This window comes from Lithobates pipiens, unplaced genomic scaffold, assembly GCF_037356315.1.
Source record: "Lithobates pipiens isolate NorthernLeopardFrog02 unplaced genomic scaffold, aLitPip1_a1.2 Scaffold_23, whole genome shotgun sequence".
Classification (NCBI taxonomy): Eukaryota; Metazoa; Chordata; class Amphibia; order Anura; family Ranidae; genus Lithobates; species Lithobates pipiens.
The window spans coordinates 19,198,832-19,225,872 of NW_027507785.1; the positions used below are offsets into that span (position 1 = coordinate 19,198,832).

The 27,041-nt window shown below is 41.5% G+C and overlaps 1 protein-coding gene across 2 annotated transcripts in view; it reads left to right on the forward strand.

Moving 5' to 3' along the window:
* LOC143927233 (transient receptor potential cation channel subfamily M member 2-like) overlaps window positions 1–27,041 on the forward strand; it is a 228,756-nt gene that overhangs the window by 70,614 nt on the left and 131,101 nt on the right. For both annotated transcript variants that reach the window (XM_077451228.1, XM_077451229.1), the window contains exons 7-12: window positions 932–1,112; window positions 2,633–2,688; window positions 10,040–10,240; window positions 14,763–14,865; window positions 16,646–16,767; window positions 24,715–25,041. In XM_077451228.1, the coding sequence (XP_077307354.1) occupies window positions 932–1,112; window positions 2,633–2,688; window positions 10,040–10,240; window positions 14,763–14,865; window positions 16,646–16,767; window positions 24,715–25,041 (990 nt within the window). The remainder of the gene's footprint in view (window positions 1–931; window positions 1,113–2,632; window positions 2,689–10,039; window positions 10,241–14,762; window positions 14,866–16,645; window positions 16,768–24,714; window positions 25,042–27,041) is intronic.

Below are 27,041 nucleotides of genomic sequence, written 5' to 3' on the forward strand. Positions count from 1 at the left end.
GCCTAAAGCATGGTCTGTCTCCCATAATGTCCTCTCCACATCTGCCTTGAACCCAGGAACAGACTTTCCTTTTCTTCTCCATAGAGCTTTACTAATGCTGGGATATGTAGTCCAAGAGCCAATCTGTAATACAGGCTCAGTCTTTCCTGGGAACTACATTCACCACAAGTTTCAGTTCCTCCCGGCAGGCACTTGTTGTCCCAGCATACACAGCAGTCTATATCCCCTTCCTCTGTGTCCTCTGTCAGCCAATCACAATCTATCCAGCATACATATTGGCTCACCCAAAACGGCAGCCCCCACGGCAGCCCCCAATGTGGAGAGGAAAATACACAGCCGAGCATTGTTTATGGTCTGTCCCAAAATGGTCACTGTGAGCCCTTGTACACATGGTCGGAGAATCCGTCGGAATGTGTCCTATCGGACCGTGTCGTCGGATAATCCGACTGTGTGTGGTATGCATCGGACTGATTCCGTCGGAATATCCGTCGGATCCAATTTTCCAACATGTTGGAAATATTTCCCAACCAACTGGGCCAATCGGACATACTCCGTTCATGTGTAGAGAATTTTGATCGGACCAAGTGCCACGCATGCTCAGATCAAATTCCTACATCAAAGCTATTGGCTACTAGCCTGAATATAGTCCCATCGTAACGAAATTACGTCATCACGTTCTGAATAATCGGATTTTTCGCCAACTTTGTCCGACCGTGTGTATGCAACAGTTTCGGACAAAATCCGCCGGACAAAATCCGACGGATTTGGTTGTGGAAATCTCCGACCGTGTGTACAAGGGCTAACAGGCAATTAATTTAACTCTCCTTGTGTCGCAGGGAAGGAACAAAGCTTCCAAACATGGAAAATCTTTGTAACCATTAGCAAACCTGGCTACATAAATTTTCTCTTTTTTATTTCAAAATTTCTGTAGGGGGGAGCTCCTGCCCTGTACCCCATGGATGAAGGATCACAGGGGAGGTTGTGCTGTCTGGACAACAACCACACACACTTCATACTGGTGGATGATGGGACACATGGATGCTATGGGGTGGAAATCCCACTGAGAACTCGTCTTGAGAAATTTATCTCTGAACAGACAATGCACAAAGAAGGTGAGGGGGGGGGGGGGTTGGTGGCATGGAGGTTTAGCTGGCAAACCAGGCAGATTTGGTGACACAATGAAGAAAAATGGAAGAGATTTTATGACTTGGTACCTTGAAGAACAACTCATCAGTATTATCCAGTCTTGCCATTGTATTGTAGAGAGACATATCATAAGGACTGTTCAGAAGACACCTTATGTTCAGTGTTAAAGTGTCCAAAACCACATTTTATTTATAGGTAGAGTCTGGGACCCCGCAACTTCATATCTACTGAGCCTTCCCATAGTGAGGTCTCCCCCCAAAGTTCCTTGTTCCACTCCTACCCACCTTATTGTGACCTTTATCTCCAAGGAAAAGGGAGAGTGGGAGCCCTTCATGATAGCGCACCTTGGCAAGTCTGTAGATCCTTGTATTAGCCACAAACATCTCAGCTATACTTTATAGTGTAGCTAAAGTCAAAATGATTTTTTTTTTTTTTTATAGTGTCTGGTTAGGTCCTCTGTCAGGTTTTATTGCACTCTGTGCCCCTACAGGGGAGAGTCATTGCCTCTGTATTTTTTTTTTATTATTGACCATTGTCTTGGAACATAAAATAATAGGAAGTTCAGAATTTGACAGCAGTAAACAAGGATTGGACAGGCAGAACAGGGATTAAAGGGAAATCTTTGAATAGAGACACCAGTTCTGGTGCCATCCTAAAGGGTTATCTCGCTCCTTAGCAAGAACAGTGGGACATAGAAAAAAAAAAACCCTGAGTATGGTTTCCAACATTCCATACCCACCCTATCAAAAACAAAAAAAAAAGGTTTGACATTAGATATATTTTATCTCTCCAGTATCCACCAGACAGTGAAATGTCAAGTTCTGGGTTAAAGTGGAGGGCCACCCTGAAAAACAAAAATACATTCAAATTTAGAAAAAAATCTGAAAAAATATATATATTTTTTTAACATAACAGAAATGCCTGTTGCTAGGCACTTCGTCCTAATCTGCCTCTTCCTCCTCCGCAGTGATCTTCGGTCTTCACTCCTCCGTGCGGCATCTTCTGGGTAATGGGGCACTGTGTGTTGCGGGAACTGTGTGTCCCAGAACACAGCGTGCCCCATTCACAAAGCGCAGTAGGAAACGGGCAGTGAAGCCGCAAGGCTCCACTGCCTGTTTCCCTTCGTTAAAATGGTGGCGCCGGGACCCGAGAGCCGAGGGACGGGTCAGCCTCGGGTGGCCGACATCGCGGGTGCCCTGGACAGGTAAGTCTGCTTATTAAAAGTCAGCAGCTACAGTGTTTGCAGCTGCTGACTTTTTAAAAAATGTTTTTTAAAACTGGCTCTCCTCTTTAAGTGATCTTTAAAAGGATATCAGCACAGAAATTATAAATAATATTATAAATTTGAAATATTTATATGCAATGTGCAATTATATTTATATGCAATGTGCTCACAGACTGACAAATTATGACAGTAGCAGTAGGATGTATCCAAGTCACAATAAGCTGAGATGTATGTTTATGTCATTTTCTTTCTTTATCCCAGGAACAGCCATTAAAACAGTGTGTGTGGTGCTGGAAGGAGGTCCCGGAACATTGGATGTAAGTTCAAGAATGCCAAACCAGGTCTATATTTTCTTGACTAGGGTAGCCAAATACCTTACTACTCCAACCATACATATACAACCTTACTTTACCTTATTATAATAATAAAGACACCGACACCTGCTGGATGTAAATGGCCTGTCCGGCCTTTATTAACAACAAATCAAAACAAAACTTTTATTCAAACTTCTGAAACCGTTTTATACTTTAACCATATATTTAACGTATACCTATTCCAGCTCATCAAGATAAGTAGTTGCTGGTCCCTGGCAAACCCACTTTTTTCTTTTGAGCCTGTAATCCCATTTTTGTTGGCATTTGTCCCCAGCCGCCATCTCGCCTCTGGGACTTGCCAACTGACCACAGACCCCCAACTTATTAACCCGTCATTCTGGCCAACCGCCAGACCACCCGGGAGGACTCCATACCTGTGATGGGTCCTAACATTTTCCAATACCTCATCTTAAACTGTGTAACTGTATAACTGCTGTCAAGGACCCAACCGCAACCTTTCCTACCTTAAACACCCCAAAACTACTACCCTTAGGGCGGGTGGGCAGGAACGTTTCTGCTATCCTGCTGACTCCGGACGGCTGACCTTCCTACACTCACATTCCACCCTATCTTCTATACTCCACCCACTCCAATCAATAGTCCAATCAGGTAAGCCCCTTACTCACTATACTATACCTGTTCTACCTCTCCACTAAGTAAGACTTGCACCCTGTCATGTCTGCACTACACTTATATTTCACTGCAGCTATGTACATGTCTATATAGTAGATACAAAGGCCTTTGCAAGCTTGGTTACTACCCTGTAAAAACAGCATCAAGATTCAAGTAGTAATATACTCTAAATGCCTCTTGTAGGTATACAATACTCGCTAACCCCAGAGTTCAGCTTCTACTTAGAAGCCTATAAATCCTTATAAAGCCACAGTTGACCTTCCGGTGCCCCCTGGACTTGGATCTAACCATTGTTATTTCTTTTCAATAAAGCTACGCACTACACATTGTAACTCTTTTGGATTCTATTACTCTGAAGACAATTTACTGACACTTTCTCGTGGAAAAACACATGGAACAATGTGTCTCATTGCAATTTAGGAAGAACAATTTCCCTATAGGCCTTGACACAGCTGCTTTGTATTTCGGTAGATAGAGCTATAAACTAGTCTTTTAGTTGCTGTCTGGAAAATACAACTTTTCTAATATTAGATTGGTGCTGGGAATTGTCTTGAGGTCTGCATGCATGTACTGGAAGCATATCTAATATAGACCACACTATTGATAACGTTTCTGAGTATACATGAGTGATTGTACTGCATAGTTCTAAAAATGCCATAATTACATAGTTGGTAGGGTTGAATAAAGACACCAGTCCATCTGGTTCAAGCTGTGTCTGTGTGTGTATGTGCTTATGTCGTTGCCATTTCCCATATCATTGTATATATTGTGTACCCATCTAAAAGTTTTTTTCAAAATATCAACACTCCCCTCTGAAAGTGAAAGGGAGGTCCAAATCCTTACAGCTTTCAGAGAAAAGAATCCCTTAGGCAGTTTAAGTTTAAGCTACATCTCGCCCAACTTCATCGAGTGGATGTGTGTCTTCTTAAGATATCTTAAGACTGAATATTTTTCTCCAGTGCCGGCCCATCCTTTAGGGGTGCACGGGCAACGCCCCCCCATCCATGTGTTCACTCCCCCGATCTACATACAGGGTTCCAGACTATGGATTCCAATGGGGAGGGAGTATTTCTTTGAAGCACATGATTAGAGACAGTGACTCTAATAGGCTTCAAAAAAGGGTGAGCTCACCCAGTCGTGTGACGATAGTGAATGAATATTCACTATTTTCACACTAAATCTCCTCGTGAGACCTGTTTCCCAATTGGCCAAAGTGTCAGGCGATCCTCTTGCTCCTAGTGCCTAGGAGGAGGAGAGAGGAGACTCACGGCGGTAGGCGTGGAGGAAGCTGCTTGATCAGAGGACACCAGAGTCCCTGCCAGCAGCCTGCCACTCGCCACACTGGAGGACACCGGAGTCACTGCGCTATGCTAGGAATCACCATTTAGATATTTGTTGCTCCAGTCGTATTTCCTCTTTAGCATCTTTTCTCTAGGGAAAAACGGTTAATGTTTGTAGTTGTCCCTCATAACTGAGGTACTTCAGTCCCCTTATTAGCTTTCTTACCCTTCTCGGGACTCTCTCCAGTTATAGCACATTCTAAATTCGAGCTGGGCCAGCTGTTGGGGCAGCATACTTGATAATTAGATCACTATCGGATAGTAGGATTAACTCATGTCCGCTCAACCTTTGTGAAGACATGTGTTGGTTATGGATCCTTTTAAGTAAGAGGGTCACATTATGTGTGGCGTACAAAGTGGTTGGTCTATTGAGTGTAAGTGATGTGGCCATTTCTACAACCATAGCACAGGATGCTAATTTGCCCCTCTTTGGAGGAGGGGCCTAATGCCCGGAAGCACGCAGGCATGCCTTGAACCTGAAGCAGCAGAAGTGATGGTAGATATGACCTCAGGTGGCATGATATACATATGAATGCTGCCTCTATTTACATATCAATGCAGCGTGCTGCATCTATTTACATATTAATACTGTCGCTATTTCCATATCACTGCAGATTATTAACATGTAAACACAGGGTCTGCAGGTGAGTCATCTGTATACAACAATAGGGCAGAGCTGGGCAGCATTAGTAACAGAACTTCACACTGAGATATTGGGATACAGCACGGGACTAAAACTTCAAGGGACAAGGGAATTTAAACTGGGATAGTTGGCAAGTATGAGGCAGCTGCTTTTGGCCCCACAACAATAAGGGGGCCTAGGGCATCTTCCCCTTTTGCCCTGCCTTAAAGACAGCCCTGACCATCAGCAAACACTGAGATTGAACTGTTTATACCAACCTCAGTGTAATTTATGAACACATTAAACAAAATTGGTCCCAGGACAGAGCCTTATGGTCCCCCACTGCCACAGATCATTGGGAAGATACACTATTTATTACCACCTCTGGGCGCACTCCAGTTTTCTATCCAGGTACATACACTATTGTCAATGCCAACAGACCTCAGTTTGCAAATTAAGCATTTATGTTGTGTTGTAACAAATACTTTCTTGAACTCCAGATACACCACATCTACAGGCCTTTCTTTATCCATATTACAGCTCACCTCCTTATAGGACGTCTACAGGTTGGTCTGGCAAGAACAATCTTTCATAAATCTATGCTGGTTACTACTAATGATAGTATTTTCAACAGGCAATTCTTGGATATGGTCTCTTATTATTCCCTCCAATAGTTTACATTGTATTGATGTTAGGCTGACTGGTCTGTGGCTTCCCGTTATATACTGTATATTGGCCCTTTTTTAAATATTGGGAAAACATTTGCTTTTCTCTAATGCGTTGGCATCACTACAGTTAGTAAAGTGTCCTTAATGATTAGGAAACTTGGTTGGTTTGAGGGGTGGAAAAGGGGTGAGAAAGAGGGATTCAGGTTCTTATACGTATTTATACTGCTGTCGATGTAAATCTTGACTTCTTTCAGATACTTTTATCTTTGTTATTTTTTTCTATGCAGTCTGTATGCATACTTACAAGCCTGCTTATTATTTATACCTTGATTGCATATGATTTTGTTATAATTGTATCATCTGATATGTATAACTCTGTACACAACATGGTTATAGTCTTTGAAGACTCTTGGGTGTAGGCCATCTGGTCATGGTGATTTATTTACATTAAAGAGGAGTTCCACCCAAAAATTTTACTTCTGCTTTTCCCATTTCTCCCCCACTCCAGTGTCACATTTGGCACCTTTCAGGGGGGAGGTTGGAGCAGATGCCTGTCTAATACAGGTATTTTTATCCCATTTCTGGGCATACATAACCGAGCCACCCATGGGTATCTACGCCACTTCCGGCGCTATCTCTGTCTCCCCCCCCTGCTGTCTTCTGGGAGACACACGGGTCCCAGAAGACAGTAGAAACAAGTGGGATAGCACGAGTCGTGCATGCACAGTAGGGAACCAGGAAGTGAAGCCGCAAGGCTTCACTTCCTGATTCCCTTACCGAAGATGGCAGCGGTAGCACCCGACAAGTTCCCACACCCGACAAGAACCCACACCCCACAAGTTCCCACACCCTGATACAGTTCCAAAAAAAAAAAAAAAATTCTATATTTGCGCTCCCCAGTTTACATTTCAAACTTTACTTAAAGGGGTTGTAAAGGATTGTGTTTTTTCACCTTAATGCATCCTGTCAGTGACCCCGTTTTACTTAACTGAACCCTCGAACTTGTCCCACAGGGATGCACCGTCTCTCTGCTAGGGGGTTCTCGGCTGTTGATTGGATAGATTAATAGCAGCGCAGCCAATGACTCCCACTGCTGTCAATCAAATCCAATGATGTAGCCGCCGGGGACGGGGCCAAGTCCTGCATTCGGCATCTATGGACGCGGAATGCTGGACTCGGGAGCACCCCCAAAAGGTAACCCCCCGGGAGAGTGCTCTGATGCAGGTTGGAGTTGAGAACCACCAATGGACCCCAGAAGAGGAGGTTTGGGGCCACTTTCTGCCAAACGAGTGAAGGTAAGTATGATATGCTTGTTATTTAAAAAAAAAAGAACCTTTAGTGTCACTTTAAAGCCCTACGTCACAATATTACACCTTAAAGAGGAAGTAAACCCTGATGGGTTTACTTCCTCTTCCATTCCCTGCAAAGGCAAAGCATAATGGACTACTCTGCATCGCATAGTAGTCCATTATGTGTCACTTACCTGACACAGGAGCCAGCGAAGTCACCGCTGTCCCCTGTAGTCCGGCGCATCCATCTTCTCGGTGGGGTCTCACAGCTCCGCCGCTGTCATTCGGCGAAGCCGCGATGACGTCACTCCCGCGCATGAGCACGGGAGCCGACACGCGCGGCATCTCCGTCGTTGAAGATGCCGCGCTCAGTGCGCCTGCGCGCCGCTGTCTACGGCGCACTTTGACCTACAGGTAAGCCTAGATTAAGGCTTACCTGTAGGTCCAAGAAATATCTCCTAAACCTACACGGTTTAGGAGATATTTGGCGAAAGACAGGCACCGCTGTCTACGGCGCATGCGCCGTGGACAGCGGCACGCAGGCGCTCTGAGCATGGCACCCGTCAATGGCGATATCCCGCGCGTGGCGGCTCCCGTGCGCATGGGAGTGACGTCACGCGGCTTCACCGAATGACAGCGGCGGAGCGGCGGAGCGGCGGAGCGGCGATACCCACTGAGAAGATGGATGCACCGGACTACAGGGGACTTCGCTGGCTCCTGTGTCAGGTAAGTGACACATAATGGGCTACTATGCTTTACCTTTGCAGGGAATGAAAGATTAAATCCTGATGGGTTTACTTCCTCTTTAAGATTAATCACTTTAATCCATTGATCTTTCTTTGGCGGATATTTACGAGCCATATACATAGTTCTCAACAACATCACATGCATTTCAACTGGGAGGGTATCTTCTGGTATAACTCCTAATAATGCTATTTTTGGGTCAAAATTAACCTGTGTAAAGCTTAAGGTATTTAAGGCATCAAATACACACTCCCAGTAGCGATGCAGTTTAGGACATCACCTAGACATGTGTATAAGTGTCTTAAATGTTTATAACAAAAACCACCGCCCAGTTCTCTTTACACACCCCAGCGCTCACACACCAAAAAAATGTGCATATACTGGGGGTTGTGTAATTTCAGCACAATTTCAATCTATTCCAGCAGCCGCTTTAAATCTATTCAAGCATGAATAAAAAAAAAAAATTATTTTAACCATTTTAAACTATTATTAGCCCAGCAACAAACAGTAAAATAAACAACAGTTTTCTTTTCTTGTGTGTTTTCTCTGCACGTGTGGAGGTGAATTGAATTGATGGGCTTTGGCGCAACACATCTTGTAACACGAAAAGGCTCGTTGTTCAGTATATAATTGATGGACAAATATTTATATTGATTTGATGTGGACTTTTTAAACTGTCAATTTTTATACACACTTGATATGAAAATGATTATATACAACAAACATTGGAGTTTATATTAATTGATTAGCACTGCTAGATCTGTATACAACTATTTGTTTTATAGATCCTTTTAGATGATACGTATAAGTGTACCTGTATTAGTAGTGCATCTTGGACAATTTGGTGTTTAGTAGTGCATCTTGGACAATTTGGTGTATCTGCTTTACCCAGGGCCGTCTTTAAGGCAGGGCAAAAGGGGCAGCTGCCCTGGGCCCTGTCATTGTTGTGGGGCCCAAAACAGCTGCCTCATACTTGCTAGCTATCCAGGTTTAAAAAACCTTGTTCCTTAACGTTTTATTCCTGTGCTGTGTCCCAATATCTCAGTGTGAAGTGCTGGTACTAATGCTGCCCAGCTCTGCCCTATTGTTGTGTACAGATGACTCACCTGCAGGCCCCGTGTTTACATGTAAATAACCGGCATTCGTATGTGAATAGCGGTGACAATACTGAGTAAATAGCTGAGGCTGGTGGCATTGATATGTAAATAAAGGTGGCATTCCTATGTATATCATGCTCCCCTGCTGTGAGGAGGTGATGTGCTGTAACCTCTAGCAACTAATCAGTGAGCAGTAATGATATGCTGTAACTGCTGACAACCAATCGCAATTGCTGTCTGATCTGATACGGAAAACTACTGCTATTATTGTATGTCTCAGAGAAGGAGGAGAGGGAAATTGCTTTGGGGGGGGGCAAGAAAATTTTTGCCCAGGGTCCAATCTATATTAAAGACGGGCCTGGCTTTACCCCAGGAGTAGAGCTTTAAAAGAGTATAATGGGCTCTGTGAATGATGAATAGCTGAGTCAAGCATTGTGAGGAGGACAAGGATACCTCAAATTCTTCAAGGCTTGTTCTCACACCTCATCACTAAGTGTCTCTACGCCACTGCCCAAAATTGCCCTCTTGTGGATTATTTCCAGCTGACATTTGTAAAGAAGAGTATATACTCCCTATAAGTCCCTGTTTAGAGCGTTTTACAGTTACTGCCAGGGCTAAAATTGGTGAAGGATTATATTTTAATAGGGAAGTTTTGCTTGACTCTGCAAAGCATTCGTAGCTGTAAGTATTGAAAAAAATGATTTATTAGGCAAATGGTATCTCTCTGCCAACGTATCAAATGGATATAAAATCTCATTACCAAAAATCTGACATAGAAGCTGAATGACAGCATCCTTTTGTTTGAAACAGCCACTTACCATGAGTGTACCAAAACCTATTTTCCACAGTAGAATGCAGGTAACCTTTTTCTCTCCAATGTTTTAATTGTTCCCCCTTACAGACCATCTACAATTCAATGTGTAACAACACACCATGTGTCATTGTGGAGGGATCTGGTCGAGTTGCTGACATCATAGCACAAGTGGCAAATCTGAGTACCTCCAGGATTACCGTCAACCTCATTAAGGAAAAACTAAAATATCTTTTCTCAGATTCGTATGGCACTTTCACAGAGGATCAAATCATAATGTGGACCAAAAAGGTGAGTGATGGTCACACAATAACTAATCTTTTCCTTTTTTATTTCTTCAATATGTACTGTCTTACACCTTTTACAAGGTTCAGCCATGTGCAATATCACCATCACCCTTCTGTATAAGTCGACTTCTGAGTCCACATTAACCACTTGCCGACCACAATACGTATATATACATTGTGGTGTTCTACCAGATCATGGCTGAAGATATCAATCATAACCACGGTACTGTTTTTTGCAGCCGGCAGTTGGCCTTCTAATGAAAGCATTCTGAGTGACTCATGAGCTGCTGGAATGGTTTCCGAAGTGGCAGGTGGGGACGTCTTCCCCACCCCCCGCTGCTCACCGGTGTTTCTCGGGCTTGCGGTTTACGCCGCTTCCCCCCAAAACACGAACGGTGCGGCTGGCTGCTCCCATAGGCGATCAAAGAGTATACTCATTGATCAACTCTGTGGTCTTGGAGGACGTTCGGGTCCCAGGTGAAAGGAAATATATATATATATATATATAATATATCAGTCAAGTAGCGTTAAATGCCGGCCGGCAAAACGAGCGCCCAAAAGTCACATGAGAGCGTCAACACGTCGAGACCACCCTACGTCCGTTTCGTCATATATGACGTCGTCTAGGGTATATGACGAAACGGACGTAGGGTGATCTCGACGTGTTGACGCTATCACGTGACTTTTGGGGCGCTCGTTTTGCCAGCTGGCATTTAACGCTATTTGACTGATGTTATTTGTGAGTATGTTTTTAAGATTTAAATAAAAAATATTCTTTATACGGATTCACACTATGGGAGTTTCTGTCTATATTCTATGAGTGATCCCATCATTGAAATACGTGTGGAGAGATGAGATGTTGTTCTAGTGTGACGGTCCGCTGACATTTTTTGCCATGCATGCCCAGATCTTTTTAGGATTTGGTAAGCGTGCATTTTTTCTATCAACCAGCACAGTGGTGGTGAAGGAAGTCTATGCTCTGCACTCAGTCTAACTGGAGAGATACCTTCAACTGATGAACTTTTGCACTCATATTCTTTTTATTCTTTTTTATTTATTTGAGACCGTTTATTGGGCACGTGTGTTTATGTTTTGAAGTTGTTGTTTGCACATTTCTATTTTCGAGCACTTTTTAATAAGTGTATGAATTTTTTAATGTTTATATTTTTATTTCAATACATTTTTTTAATCACATACATTTATTTATGTCTATATTTAACTTATTGTTATTTCAATGAATGTTTCTATTTATTTTGACCTCAATTATACTGTGTATGCATTGATTGTATATATGTAGCACGATTAATTTTTCGCTATCATTGTGTTTTGGTTAGCGGGTGAGTTTTATTGGGGAGCGCGATTGTATTTTTGTTTTATATATATACACATATATATATATATATATATATATATATATATATATATATATATATATATTTATATTTATTTTTATTTTTTTTAAGCAAAAAGTCACTTTTTTTATTTATTTGTTTGCTCTTAAAGGTAAAGAAGAAAATTTGGGGTATTTTTAAACCCTAAATCTCTCCATAAATAGGACCTATCGTCCTTATTTCTATTACAAGGGGTGTTTACATTCCTTGTAACAGGAATAAAAGTGATAAAGAAAAAGTTAAAGGAACAGTGAAAAAATGAAAAATAAAAAGTGAAATAAATAAGTAAAAAAACATTTAAAGTGCCTCCAACCCTCCTTTCTTGCACACAGAAGCGAACTCATACATAAGTCGCTCATGTATATACAGTATGTAAACAGTATTCGCATCACCATGAACATTACAGTGATAGCAACAATTCTAGCACTAGCCCTCCTCTGTAACTTTAGGTTACTTGTAAAGACGTTTAAAGTGTCGCCTATGGAGAGTATCAGGGTATGCATTTCACGAGTGTGCGCAATTTTAAAGCGTGACATGTTAGGTATCTATTTACTCAGCGTAACATCAGCTTTCACTTTTTAACCACTTGACACCCAAGGTACATCATATGACGGCCCCGGCTTTGTGGTATAATATCTGAATGATGCCTGAGGCTACAGATATCATTCAGATATCTAAATTTTCTGCCGGCGATTCCCTGCACCATAAGAATGATCATAGCGGCTGTTCCACCGCTTGATCGTTCTGACGGACAGCGGGAGGGGACGTCCCCCTCCTCCAGCCGCCCTCTGGTGCTTCTACCGACTCACCTCTTCCATCGGCGAGTTGGACACAAGGTTCTGCCGGCCCCCGGATAATGATCATAGAGATTTCCGGTGGACCAGATGGTCGCCAGAGTTTCTATGATCGTTCGGAGGCCGGGCGCGATGTTATGATGTCACGCCCGGCCTCTGCATTCAAAATAACGGCGCTGCCTCAGCTGGGAAACCGTGATCGTTTTTTTGTTTTGTTTTTGATTTCAGGCTTCCCAGCCTAGAGGTGAGATGTGGGGTCTTATTGACCCCACATCTCACTGTAAATAGGTCCGATCATACCATATTCCTATTACAATGTTTACATTCCTTGTAATAGGAATAAAAGTAATCTTTTTTTTTTTTTTTTAAAGTGTCAAACTAAAAAAATAAAAGTAAAATTAACAATAAAAAAATAAAAATAAATTGCTTTTGCAAAACCGCTGCACAAATACTGTGTGACATAAAAAATTGAAACAATCGCCATTTTATTCCCTAGGGCAGGGGTGTCCAAACTTTTTTCAAAGAGGGCCAGATTTGATGAAGTGAACATGCACGAGGGCCGACCATTTTTCCTGACATTCTTTGAACCATTAAAATTCGGTCTAAGTGTGTTCGTTCGAACACTAATACACGGCCCAACAAGAATTCTCTTGCCTTTGTGGCTGTGTGTGTTGAAGAGATGAGCTCGGGCGTGTTATTTGGATATACCGTATTTATTGGTGAATAAGAGGGAAGTTTCAGGAAAAAAACTTAAAATTTTAAATAAAAAACTGTAAAGCAAAATAAGGGTCAGTGCCCATCTGCGCGCCCACCATTGCTGGGAATGCAGCCCCCACCATTGCCAGGAATGCAGCCACCATTACCAGGAATGCAGCCACCATTACCAGGAATGCAGCCACCATTAGCCAGGAATGCAGCCACCATTGTCAGGATTTCACTCACTATTAGCCAGGAATGCAGCCACCATTGCCAGGATTTCACTCACTATTAGCCAGGAATGCGGCCACCATTGCCAGGATTTCACTCACCATTAGCCAGGAATGCAGCCACCATTAGCTAGGATTTCACATACTATTGCCAGGAATGCAGCCACCATTAGCTAGGATTTCACATACTATTGCCAGGAATGCAGCCACCATTAGCCAGGATTTCACTCACTATTAGCCAGGAATGCAGCCACCATTAGCCAGGAATGTACTCACCATTAGCCAGGATTTCACTCACCATTAGCCAGGAATGCAGCCACCATTAGCCAGAATTTCACATACTATTGCCAGGAATGCAGCCACCATTAGCCAGGATTTCACTCACTATTAGCCAGGAATGCAGCCACCATTAGCCAGAATTTCACATACTATTGCCAGGAATGCAGCCACCATTAGCCAGGAATGCAGCCATCATTAGCCAGGATTTCACTCACTATTAGCCAGGAATGCAGCCACCATTAGCCAGGATTTCACATACTATTGCCAGGAATGCACCCACCATTGCCAGGAATGCAGCCAATATTAGCCAGGAATGCAGCCACCATTAGCCAGGAATGCAGCCACCATTAGCCAGGAATGCAGCCACCATTGCCAGGATTTCACTCACTATTAGCCAGGAATGCAGCCACCATTAGCCAGGATTTCACATACTATTGCCAGGAATGCAGCCACCATTGCCAAGATTTCACTCACTATTAGCCAGGAATGCAGCCACCATTAGCCAGGAATGTACTTACCATTGCCATCAGTGCAACCTTGGAGGGGACATGGAGGGTGCTGAACGAGCGCCAAAGAACAGGAGAATCTCCTGTTTACACAGCGGCCTCTTTAAGAGAAAGTCCCGCTTCCTTTGATGGACAGAACAGTCGTCCAATAGCGGAGATGGGACTTCCTATTACAGAGGCTGCCGTGTAAACAGGAAATACACCTGTGTGCACGGCGCTCGTACAGCCTCCTATCTCCAATGCAACCAGACTATATATCTTTTGTGGCCCCGGCGCTGCTGGGAGATCGCCGGGGGCCACAAAAGATATATATGTTTAGATTACGAGGCGGGCCGTTCAAAACCGGGCCGCGATTGGCCCGCGGGCCGGACTTTGGACATGCCTGCCCTAGGGTCTCTGCTAAAACAATGTATAATGTTGGGGGGTTTTAAGTAATTTTGTAGCAAAAAAATACTGATTTAAAACTGTAAACAAAAAGTGCCAAAAAATGCCTGGTCTTTACTACAATACCTAAAGGTTCTGGTTTTGTGCCTCTACTAGCTCTGAATGACTACTAGGGGGACAGTCTTTGGCTAAAACATATGCTTAATCCCACTGCAGATATTCATATGTCTCCAAATTTCTACACAGATTCAAGATATTGTCCGCATGGAGTCTCTACTCACTATCCTCCGGGAAGAGAATGTTGGGGATCAAAGGATGGATGTAGCAATCCTGCAAGCTTTGTTGAAAGGTCAGAAGAAAAAAAAAACATTGCTCTGAGGCTCAGTAATGCCGCGTACACACGATCTAATTGTCCGGCGTACTTAGTCCGGCAAACAATCCGGCGGATAGTCTACCGAACGGACTTGGCCACACACGGACGCACGGAAAGTCCGGAGATTGCTAGCGTGATGACGTACAGCACGTACGACGGGACTAGAAAAAGGAAGTTCAGCAGCCAGTAGCCAATAGCTTCCTTTTCGTACTTGCTTCTGAGCATGCGTCATTCTTAGTCCGCCGGACTAGCATACTCACGAACGTATTGTCCGCTGAAACCCAAGTCCGGCGGAAAGATTGGGCTGCAAAACTACTTTCTAAGTCCGCCAGACTTTACGCTGAAAAAGTCCACTGAAGCCCACACACGATCGGATTGTCCGGTGAAATGCGGTCCGACGGACTAAGTACGCCGGACAATTTGATCGTGTGTACGCGGCATTACAGAGAAAGTATCTGATTTCCACTAAACATTTTGCGGACACCTTACTTGAACATTAAAGTGAATCTATAGACAGAATTGTTTTCCTTTAATTTTAGATGATTAAAAATTGTGGCCTGAGGCAGGGGTCCCCAACCCCCGAGCCACAAACTCGTACTGGTCCGTGGCCAGTTGTTAAGCAGGCCACCATCGCACAGCAGGAGGTGAGTCCTGTCACGGACGAGGACCATTTAGCAGCCTGTGTCTATTCTCCCAGGTCCAGCCGCCAGGACAGACTGGGTAATCACACGCTTGTTAATATAAGTTTGGGGGCTCCCGCTCTCTGTCCCGATCTACAGCTGATCCAGCACCTTACTCTGCTAATAGGTTAATATCGGTGACCAGGCAGGAGACCTGGGAGAATAGACACAGGCAGGGATTGGAAGGGGCATTGTGGATAACAGATGGGAGATCAGAGGAAAGGGGGGCAATGGCTGGAGGGAGGACTGTGATGTGTGTGGGGGGGGGGGGGGCAATACTACAAGCAGGACTGTAATGGAGGAGCCATGACTGCAAGGAGGACTGTGATGTGGGCCCATGTCTGCAAGGGACAACTGTGCTGTAAAGGTGACTGCACTGTAAAGAGACACTGTAATCATTAGTGCATCAGGGTAGAAAAAATCAATGATTTAAAAAAAAAAATCAAATAAATCTGATTTGTTTGATTTTCATCAAATTTATTTTAATAAAATGCTTTTGGAGTTAAAAGTCTCCAAAAATAATAATCTAAAGATAGTTTTCTATTTTAAGATATACCAATAATTTTGCTTATTCAGCATAAAATAGAGCTTAGTTATGTAGCATGAGGTTGTATATTCTGCAATATTTACATTTTTGGTAAACTCATTCAATGAATCCAAGCTCTACAAGGTGAGATAACATGCGCTGCATTGATGCATTCACACAATTTCACAGTAACCATGAAGATAAATCAAAGTTCCTTTATCCATTTATTTTGCAAATCTATGTACCCTACAAACTATGATTGAATTGGTTCTGTTTTATTAACCTTATTATTGTAAATAGGAAACCTTCATTAACCCTTAATTAAATTATGGAATAGGTGCGGGGGAAAAAAAAAAATATATATATATATATATATTTGTAGCTGCTGACTTTTATATATTTATTTTTTTAAGTGGGAACCCCGCTTTAATGTGTACAAAGTCCAGAAAATAGACAAAGGCACATAAAAACATTATGGTAACACAATAAGTAAAGTCCTTATAGAAGTAAGAAAACAACATAATGATGACTATTGATATCTGTCTTTCAGCCTCTCACAATGCTAATCACAATGGCCAGGAGAACTGGGACCATCAGCTGAAACTCGCCGTGTCCTGGAACCGACCAGAGATTGCTGAGACTCAGATCTTTACTGAAGATTGGATGTGGAAGGTTGAACAAACGTATTCTTTGTTGTCACTTAATACTTGTTGATTTCCCGCTTTCTGTCATTTTGATTATCGTGACAAAATATGTTTTCTTTTATAAGAGGTGTGAATAGTTAGGTTGTATCTTTAAAGAAGATGTATGGCCAAATCTATTTCGTCTATATTTCTCCTGTAGGTCACCGGAGTGCAGTTCGCTTGGCACTCCTGTGACCCATTCTCAGCTAACAGTGGGTGTGACGTAACCACTTGGCACTCCGACTGGATGCTTCCTTCTGCCAATCAGCGCTTCCTGCACTCCAAACTTTTCTGAGCAGACAGAAAAATAATAACAACCAACCATCGAACACAGACAAGATGTGGGGTAAAACCAAAGGAATGGCTGTTTATTGAACAAAAATACAGGCTTTTTATACACTTGAAAATTAGATCAGTCACCACATGAAAAATAACCCAAATATTTACCCAAAACATCACACAATGGTTTAGATCAGTGTTTCTCAACTCCAGTCCTCAAAGCACCCCAACGGGTCATGTTTTCAGGCTCTCCATTATTTTTCACAGGTGATTTGATCAGTTTCACTGCCTTAGTAATTACCATGGCCGTTTCATCTGAGGGAAATCCTGAAAACATGACCTGTTGGGACGCCTTGTGGACTGGAGTTGAGAAACACTGGTTTAGATAATGAGGTAGACCTGACTTATGGCTAATCCCATAATAGAGGATCCTCCAAGAGTTATGCCGGCCATACACGGTTCGAATTTCGAAAGAATTTTCTTTCGAAAATCGTATCTAAGAATTTTCGTATGAATTTCGCACCATTAGTGGGCTGCAGCAACAGCCGATTTTCATGCGGAAATAAAATTTGAGGAATCGGACATGTTGGAAATTTTTTGAAAAACGAACGATTTTCTAATCAATGATGGCAGAATCGTGCGAGAAATGTAATAAGAAAAATAAAAAGGAACGGAGATAAAAGAAAATGTACGGAGAGAAAAGAAGATTCCCGCCCAAGAAGATTCTTTTCTGTAGCAACATGAGGTGAAATTGAAGGCTTGGTCGGATGAATTTCGAAAATCAATGGTGGCATCATCGGATCAGAAAAAAAACAAATTTTCTGATTTTGAAAAGAAAATTCGTTCGAAATTCGACCGTGTATGGCCTGCATTAGTCAAGTTAGCTGACATATACTAGAAACATTAAGTTTGTAGATTGAGCAACAGCAGGCAATGTCAAGCTGCAGCTACCAAAGCAGACAGACTATTAGCATACATACAAAAAGGGATAAACTCCAGAGATAGAACAATAATCCTACCACTTTATAAAACATTGGTCAGACCACATCTGGAGTATTCTGTCCATTTCTGGTCAGTAGTCCTCAGAAGGGATGTGCTGGAACTGGGTAGAGTCCAAAGAAGGGCAGCAAAACTAATAAGGGCACTGGAGGACCTCCATTACGAGGAAAGACTACAAGCACTAAATGTATTCTCGATGGAGAAAAGATGCTTTGGAGGGGACATGATAGCGATTTAAAAATACCTCAATGGTGTTCCCAGCATAGGAAAAAAAATATTCATTCTTAAGGAGTGTAAGAGGACACGGGGCCACACATTGAGATTGGAAGAGAAGCGGTTTAACCTTAAACTGCGGAGGGGGGTTTTCATTTGTCAGGACAATAGGGATGCTGAACTCTCTTCCACAATTGGTGGTGGCTGCAGGGAATATTGATAGTATTAGGAGACTCTTAGATGTGCATCTTAAAGCGGGATTCCACCCATTTAAAAGTCAACAGCCACAAAAATTGTAGCTGCTGACTTTTAATTAACAGACACTCCCCTGTCCCATGGTCCAGAGATGTGGCCACCCGAAGCCTCACTTCTCTCCCCCTCCTCTCTGGGGTGCTGGCATTGCAAGTGTATGTGCCCAACTGTGGCTTCACAGCAGGGTGCGTACTGCACATGCGCGAGCTGCGTTGCACGTTGTCACTTTATACACAAGACTCTATATTGCTGCAGTGATTTTTGAACTATGGATGTGTTTGAATATCGTGCGTCACGCACAGTTAACACTGATGGAGTATTCGTTGCCACTGGCAATGATACTGAGGTGGGCGGCCTATTCTCAAGGCTTAAAAATTTTATGGTGTCAGAACTCCACCTTCAATGGGACCTAGTTTTTCTGAGACATTATTTCTCTGAGAATATGGTCTCCTGCAGCCTTAGATGGGATGTCAACCCCCAACAGGGTGAGACCGATCCCGAATTATGGTATAACAATTTCAACGAGGCTGGGGTTAAACTTCTTGGTTTCCTGATCTCTAAAAAACAAGATCGGCTTAACGTTTTAGATCGGGAGATTAAGGAGCTTAAAGATGGATTATTGAAATTTAAAAACTCAGTAGAGTACAATTCCTTGTCCTCCAGCCTTCAGGCTCATTTGATCAAAGAGGACAAGGACCAAAAAATTTAAAAACATAAAAAATACACGAGAAATGTAGGAGACTACAGGGCAGGTAAAGTGTATAGATTGCAGGACTCCATGACGGGCGCCACAGCTATACAGGCTGGTGACATGCCTGCCATGGAGACCAATGCAACCTGTACTAGCAATGGAATTACAGGAGATTTACCTTCTCTGCCTAAACCGGTAATTAATAAAAATCAACCCACGGGTACAGCTCCTCAATCCCAAGGAGGATGGTCTCATAACACCCATACCCCTAGGAATCCCCAAAGAGGTAGGGGTAATAATAAAAGAGGGAGAGGAGGGAGAAAATACAATAGTCCCTATCGTGATAATTACTATCAGTATGAGAGAAATACTCCACAGTATCGAGGGTCTCCGGTCAGATATTATGACCAACAAAATAGTCGATCCTCTCAATACACCCACCCCCCCCCCATTTCTACCTATAATCGGTATTCCCCTCTTTCTGACCAGGATAATCCAAATGTTTATCCATACCCCAAGGTCGACTATAACCAGCCTCCATATGACTATCAACAGCCATACTCCAACCCACGATCCAATCAGGGTTTTCACGAGGACCCCCAGGGCCGAAAAAGAGGCCCCCGTATAAAAAGAGGGTCCAGAGGAGGGAGGAGGGCCCAGAAGCGAAAAGAGAAGGCGAACTTGACGTGCCAAGGGGTTTTTAACCTTAGTAGCGTAACGTTGTCTCAAAATGAAAAAGCTGTTTTAAATAAAGCTTTAAAGTTTGCACCTCCGCAGGGGCTGAATAAATTCAACACCTTTGTGGACGTGCATAAATACATTAGAAAGATAAATATACAAAGGTATTTCATTTCTAACCCTACTAGAAATATTGCTAGAGCAACCACCTCGGGAATTGTTCATTCAAGCTTATCTAACCCTTCGCTTTTTAATCCCCCCCCCACTACATTAGCCCCATCCCTGAATATGTTCAAAGATTTGGTCTTGAAGGATCTTGCTCAGTTACCAACCAGACGGATCCATAATCACTTGCCGGCGGATGGCCTGAAGTCCCTGTGTGAGAATAGGGACTTAGTTATCCGTCCGGCCGATAAGGGCAGCGGAATTGTCTTATTAGACAAAGCCGACTATATGGGAGAGATGAACAACATCCTGAGTGATCACTCTACTTATTTAAAACTACCAAATGATCCAACAAAAAAAGTATAAGAGGGAATTAAATAATCTAGTTGGCAAAGGTTTTGATTCTTTAATTTTAAATTGTAAAGAAAAGTCATTCTGGGTCCTGACTGCTCCACGGATCCCAATTATATATTATCTGCCTAAGATTCACAAAAGCACCACACATCCCCCTGGACGCCCTATTATAAGTGGCATAGACTCCATAACCTCCAGAATTGGGAAATACATTGACTTCTTCCTCCAACCGCTTGTTAGAAAAACTCCATCATTTATAAATGATACTAAGGATGTGATTAACCGGCTTTCTAAGTTTAAGATAGAAGGTGACCTTCTTTTGGTTACAGCGTCACGTCCTTGTATACATGCATCCCTCATTCAGGAGGGGTGGAAGCTGTGGAATATTTTCTGAGGAGGGAACCAACTTTAATTTAAACTCAAACCAATTATATTCTGGAACTATTGGAATTTGCCACACAACAAAATTATTTTTGGTTTGACGGTCGTTTTTATTTACAAATAAAGGGAGTGGCGATAGGGGCAAAATTTGCCCCTAGCCTGGCCAATCTATTTATGGCTAAATGGAAGGAGGTCATCGTCTACACTTTAGACTGTCCTCAGTTGAAGTTGTGGATTAGATACATAGATGACATCCTCCTCCTATGGGCTGGTACCTCGGAATCACTTGAAGAATTCTTTCTAACCCTTAATACAAATGACCGAGGAATTTCATTAACATTGCAATCGAGTTTATCTAAGATTAATTTTCTGGATCTCGTAATAGAAAAGGCTGGACAGTTGTTTAAATTTAGCACCTATTTTAAACCTACCGACAGAAACGGCTTCATACCCGTTGATAGTTGCCATCATAGGATATGGTTGAATTGCATCCCTAAAAGTCAATTTTTGACGGCTTCGCCGTAATTACACTGAAGTAGAGACTTTCAAAGTACAGGCCGATATTCTTAAATCGAGATTCTTGGAGAAGGGGTACAATCAGGTTGATGTAGAGAAAGCTCTTGTGGAGGCCACTAACATCTTAAGGAAAGATAGGATCCTGGGTTCTATTATCCCAGAAAGACCCAAGGTTGTATATCGGGGTGTGCCAGCACTTAAAAGTAAAATTGCCCCTTCCATTATTAATCCTCCCACCAAGCCGTCCTTTTTTCACAATTGGACGGGCTACTTTCCATGTAAAAAGTGCCTTGTGTGTCAATACAACACTTGTGGGCATAGGACCACAAAAGATTTTAGATCGTCTGTTACAGGTCGTACTTAGAGTATTAAACAATTTTGTACCTACGCCACAAAAAATCTGGTATACATGTTGACTTGCCCTTGTGGCAAGCAATATGTGGGCCGTACCACAAGATCTTTTACTACAAGGGTCTCCGAACATATCAACCTGATAAAACAAGGTAGTATTAAACATACAGTTCCACGCCATTATCGACAATGTCATGACCGTGACCCAATTGGGACACAGTTCCTCATTATAGATAAATACACCGCGCCATGGAGAGGAGGTGCTTCCACTAGAGGCGTGTCTAGGCTTGAGACCTTCTGGATCTATGAGTTACAGACTCATTATCCACAAGGTATCAATATAGAATGGGATATCAATTATTTTATCAATAGATCATAATAGAGATATAATACGACCGAATGACTTCTCTTTTTTCTTAATCTTTTTTTCTTTGTTTTTTTACACATTTTTATATTTTATACTTATAATTCTCTCACACATATAGGCTCATCTAATGAGTAAGGATGATAATTTCTTATCCTCCCCCTGACCTAAGATATAAGGTCCTTTAAAAAGAGTGGGGTAACACAATAGCCTCTTTAAATCTATTTAAGGCAGTACATTTAGTATTGTTATACTTAGTAATTAGAAATAATGAGTCATATGAGTGTGGGTTTATATATAATCCATTGAGATATACTATTACCATTTTGGTTAAAGTATAAGTCCATATAGACTTTTAGTTATTTTTACCGTTGGTTTTTAATTTTTACGTTTTTTAGCAATATATGTATAAGTTTGTACATGTTGACCCCAGTCCTTTGGAGCCAATACAACCCCCAGTCCGTTATTGGGGATAATTAGATATTTTCAGCAATGGAATATAAACATTATTATTTTTTGGAGTTTTGGGTTTGGATATACCCATCAAACACATTTGTTTAGTTTTTTCTTCTTGATGTTAACAGGTTGGTTTGTTGTACGTGTCCGGTCGCGCAACGTAGCTTTTTGTTTATTGTTTTGTTTCCACCTATTACTTTTTAGACTCACTTTTTGTATTCATTTTTATTTTCACTTAAATGTTTTATATTAATTTTTATTTCTATTTCTATCTTTATTTTATTTGTATATTTAGTTCTATTTATTTTTATTTTTATTTCTTTTCTATTTTCACTTATTTTTATTTTATTTTCATTTATTTTATTTTCATTTTTATATATATATATATTATTTTTTCTATTTCAATTTTTTATTATTATTTTTTTTTCATTTCATATCTTCATTAATTTAATTTTATCACCATTTTTATTTTTATATAATTGTTTAGTACATATTTCTCATTCCTCCTAATTTTTTCCTTTTCCTTTCTTCTCCTTTTTTTCTTTTCCTCACGAGAGCGAAGGTTGCGCAGCTGGATAGTATGATTGATCCAACGGGACATCTGTATCATGATAAGATCTTGTGTAACATTGGATTTATAATACACTGCCCGTTCTATTTTGAGTGAGAATGCGGAAGTGTAAGGGCCAAGCCTCTGTTTCATATTGAGGCTTGTATATATGTTTTTATATTTTTAAGTCAAATTACTAAAGTATAGAGTCAGGACTTATTGGGAAATATTTAAAAGGGATATTCAACTTCTAAACACATTCGTATAGAGTTATACACTTTCAGTTTACAACCGGAAGTGACGTCAGGTGGAAGTGTTTTTGGTGTTCTAAACGACTTGGGGGTCACCATTCCTTTATAAGCGATGCTGGGAGAGGAGGTCCACACCCCAGATGATGACTCCGTAGTCGAAACGCGTTGGGTGGACTCCTTTGCAGACATCGCTTGCCTTTCTTTCATGTACATGCCGTTTTGATAACTTCAAAATTTGAGTTTTTTGTATGCCTATTCATTAAAGTATTTTTCGTGACAATATTACGATATGTTGGGTTTCTATCTTTATGGTTCTATGCACGATACCATTACTCCATCTCTCACTGGATATCAATTAATTTTTTGCTTAATTGACGTGGCGGTGCAAGTTGAGTTCATGGATTACCTACACCTACTGGGTTGAATTCCATATATAAGCCTACATGACTTGGGGGGCATATGCCTAGCTAAGTCCAACTCTTCCAGTAAGCCTCCCCCAGTTTCACGGTGGTGGTGGTGGTGGTGTTGCATGTATGAAGAGTATACTTTGAAAGTTTTTTCTCCTGCAAATTCAATATTGGATTTCACAGTTTGGGACTAATCCAGCACTTGCACATTTCTTTGAGAATAATTTGTGAATGATTACTATCTATTTTTCACTTACATCTATTTTTTATTTAAATGCCCACTTGTATTTATTTTTATTTAATTGCCAGAACGTGGTTCCTATGTTTATGTACCACTAGGGAATATGCTTCTCATTTATATGATTTGAGATTTATAGAGTGATAGGTATAACTCTATTTTTTACTTTGTCATAGCGCTACACATATATTTTTCTTTTGTTTATGCTTTTTGTCTAGAAGCTGTGTTGGCGGCTTGATCAAAGTTTCTTGTCACAGCGCAGTATACACCAAAACATTACTTTAACTTACACATAAGAGGGGCCTGGGGAGCTGAAACATGAGCTTCCCAAACTCTCTAAGGTAAACTGGGTTCCACGAGACCCCCACCCAAAGTGACTCCCATCACAGTGTTCTAAAGCCTGCTGCTGGCTGACGTCACTTAGCCGGTCCAGGCTCTGGAAAGATCCTGACTTTACAGTCGGGATCCACCCAGGTGCCTGGACTGGCAGCTGGCTCAGCCTCTCAGTGAGCCATTGGCCGACTGAGCCAGCTTCTCCAACCCCCTCCACAGCCCAGCACTCCAGTGAGTGCTGGAGGGGCAGAGCAGAGAGCCAGTGACTGATGGTCAACTCACTGAAGGCTGAGAATCAAATGATCTTTGAACCCTCAGTTCTCAGTTTTAGAAGCGGCAGGTGAAAGAGAATTAGTGATGTACATTTTTTTTGTTTTTTTTTACATAATAGATGTATTGTTATGTTATTTACTGATGTTGATTTTTCAATTTAAAGCTTCTTCTTGCTTGTCTTCTAGCCTTCTGATCTGTATCCCAGCCTGACATTGTCACTAATTGAAGACAAACCTTCATTTGTGCACCTGTTCCTGGAGCGTGGAGTCAGTCTGGCGGAGTACCTCACCTGGGACACCCTTACCGAATTGTACAACAATACAGATCCATCTAGTTTAATTCACAGCAAACTTGAGAGACAAGCCAAACCAGAGAGATCAAATGAAGTAACTAAAATAAAACTTCATCACGTTTCCCGTGTCCTGCAGGATCTTCTGGGAGATGTAACAGAATTATTATATCAAGAAGCCAAGCCTAAACACAAGCAGAGCCCAGCAGAAACCAGCGTCCAGGTGAGCAATGTGACATTTTTAATTCAATCGTTTTTTATTGAAAGTTTATCCAGATAAATAACAAAAAAAAAAAAGGAAAATATAATAATAGACAAGAAGCTATTATTACAACGTATATATAACAATAAACATCAGTATCAAATAAGAGATAATAAATGCATTTGCTTTTAAACTCATAAAATACTTGTTTAAAAGATAATAAAATAGTAGCTATATAGTGAGTAACCTTTCATTGATACAAAAAAAAATGGTAATTCAAGTGAATTGGAAGTTACAAAGAAAATTATTATCTTGGACACCCTTATGGGATCTATACTGTGTCCGAGAGGAATGTATTCTCTCTGACATTTCAAAGAGAAAGAAAAGATATATTTAACAGAAGTTATAGACAGAAGACCTGAACAATATCTTGGGAGTTAGTCGACTTTAACCAAGGTTGCCATCATTTATAGATGTGTTCTTTACTAGTTTGTCGGAGGGCTAATGTTAATTCATAGATAAAATGTGCTTGTGTTGATTCTACTACTTCCAGTACCGTAGGGGGATCAGATTTTTTCCATTTCATTGTAATACTAAGGCCGCGTACACACGCGCGGACTGTTCGCCCAACTTTGTCCATCCAACAGTTTCGGCAAACAGTCCGCCCAAAATTAGCATGGACGGACATGGCCACACACGACGAACGAACAGTTTGCTGAAACCGTGCGCGATGACGTGAACGGCACGTACGACGGGACGAAAAATACGACGTCCTATACACTGCATTATAACTTTCAGCGTGTAAATCCTTTCTGAGCATGCGCGGAACTTAGTTTGACGAACAAGCCTACACACGGGCGGACTGTTCGCTGAAACAAGGTTTCAGCGGACAGTTTTACGGAATTTCCGAAAAACCTTGTTCGTCAAACTGTCCGCTGAAACTGTCCGCTGAAAGCCCACACACGAGCGGACTGTCCGCCCAAACACTGTTCAGCGGACAAAGTTGGGCGAACAGTCCGCGCGTGTGTACGCGGCCTTATTCTGGCTAATAGTAGGACATGTAACACATTTCTAACTGGAGTTGGATAACAATCAATATCAATGGAAGTAAAGCTGGGGAAGGATTTAAAGGTATGTTTCCATTGGCGAATGCAGAGAGTAACTGAAAAATTTGTTCCCAGTATAATTTAAGTTTGGGGCAAGTCCAGAATATATGAAACATAACCCCCTTCTGTCCACATAGTCTCCAACATTTATTTTCTGAATTTCCGCTAAATTTAGAAAAATTTTCAGGAGTAAGGTACCAACGTTGAGATATTTTAATGGATAGTTCCCATAGTGTAGAACAGCAGGTGGCTTTATATGTGGAATTACAAGCTTTTTCCCATTGATCCACCGTATAGGTGCATCCTAAATCTTCTTCCCATCTAAGTATTGGAGCGGATTTAACAAATATATTTTTTCGTTGAAGAGTATAAAAATCTATACCCTATTTTGTAGATGCTATAACTTTTGCGCAAACCAATCAATAATCGCTTATTGCAATTTTTTTTAACCAAAAATATGTAGAAGAATACGTATCAGCCTAAACTGAGGAAAAATTCATTTTTTTAAAGAAAAAAATTGGATATTTATTATAGCAAAAAGTAAAAAATATTGTGTTTTTTTTCAAAATTGTCGCTCTTCTTATGTTTATAGCGCAAAAAATAAAAACCGCAGAGGTGATGAAATACCACCAAAAGAAAGCTCTATTTGACGTCAGGACGTCAATTTTGTTTGGGTGCAACATTCCACAACCAGGCAATTGTCAGTTAAAGCGACACAGTGCCGAATCGCAAAAAGTGCTCTGGTAAGGAAGGGGGTAAAATCTTCCGGGGCTGAAGTGGTTAAATACACTGCAGCTAACTGCAGTCAGATCTAGCTAAACTGGTTACAGTGGATATATATATATATATATATATATATATATATATATATATATATATATATATACACATCCAGGCTTGTATATATATGTGTGT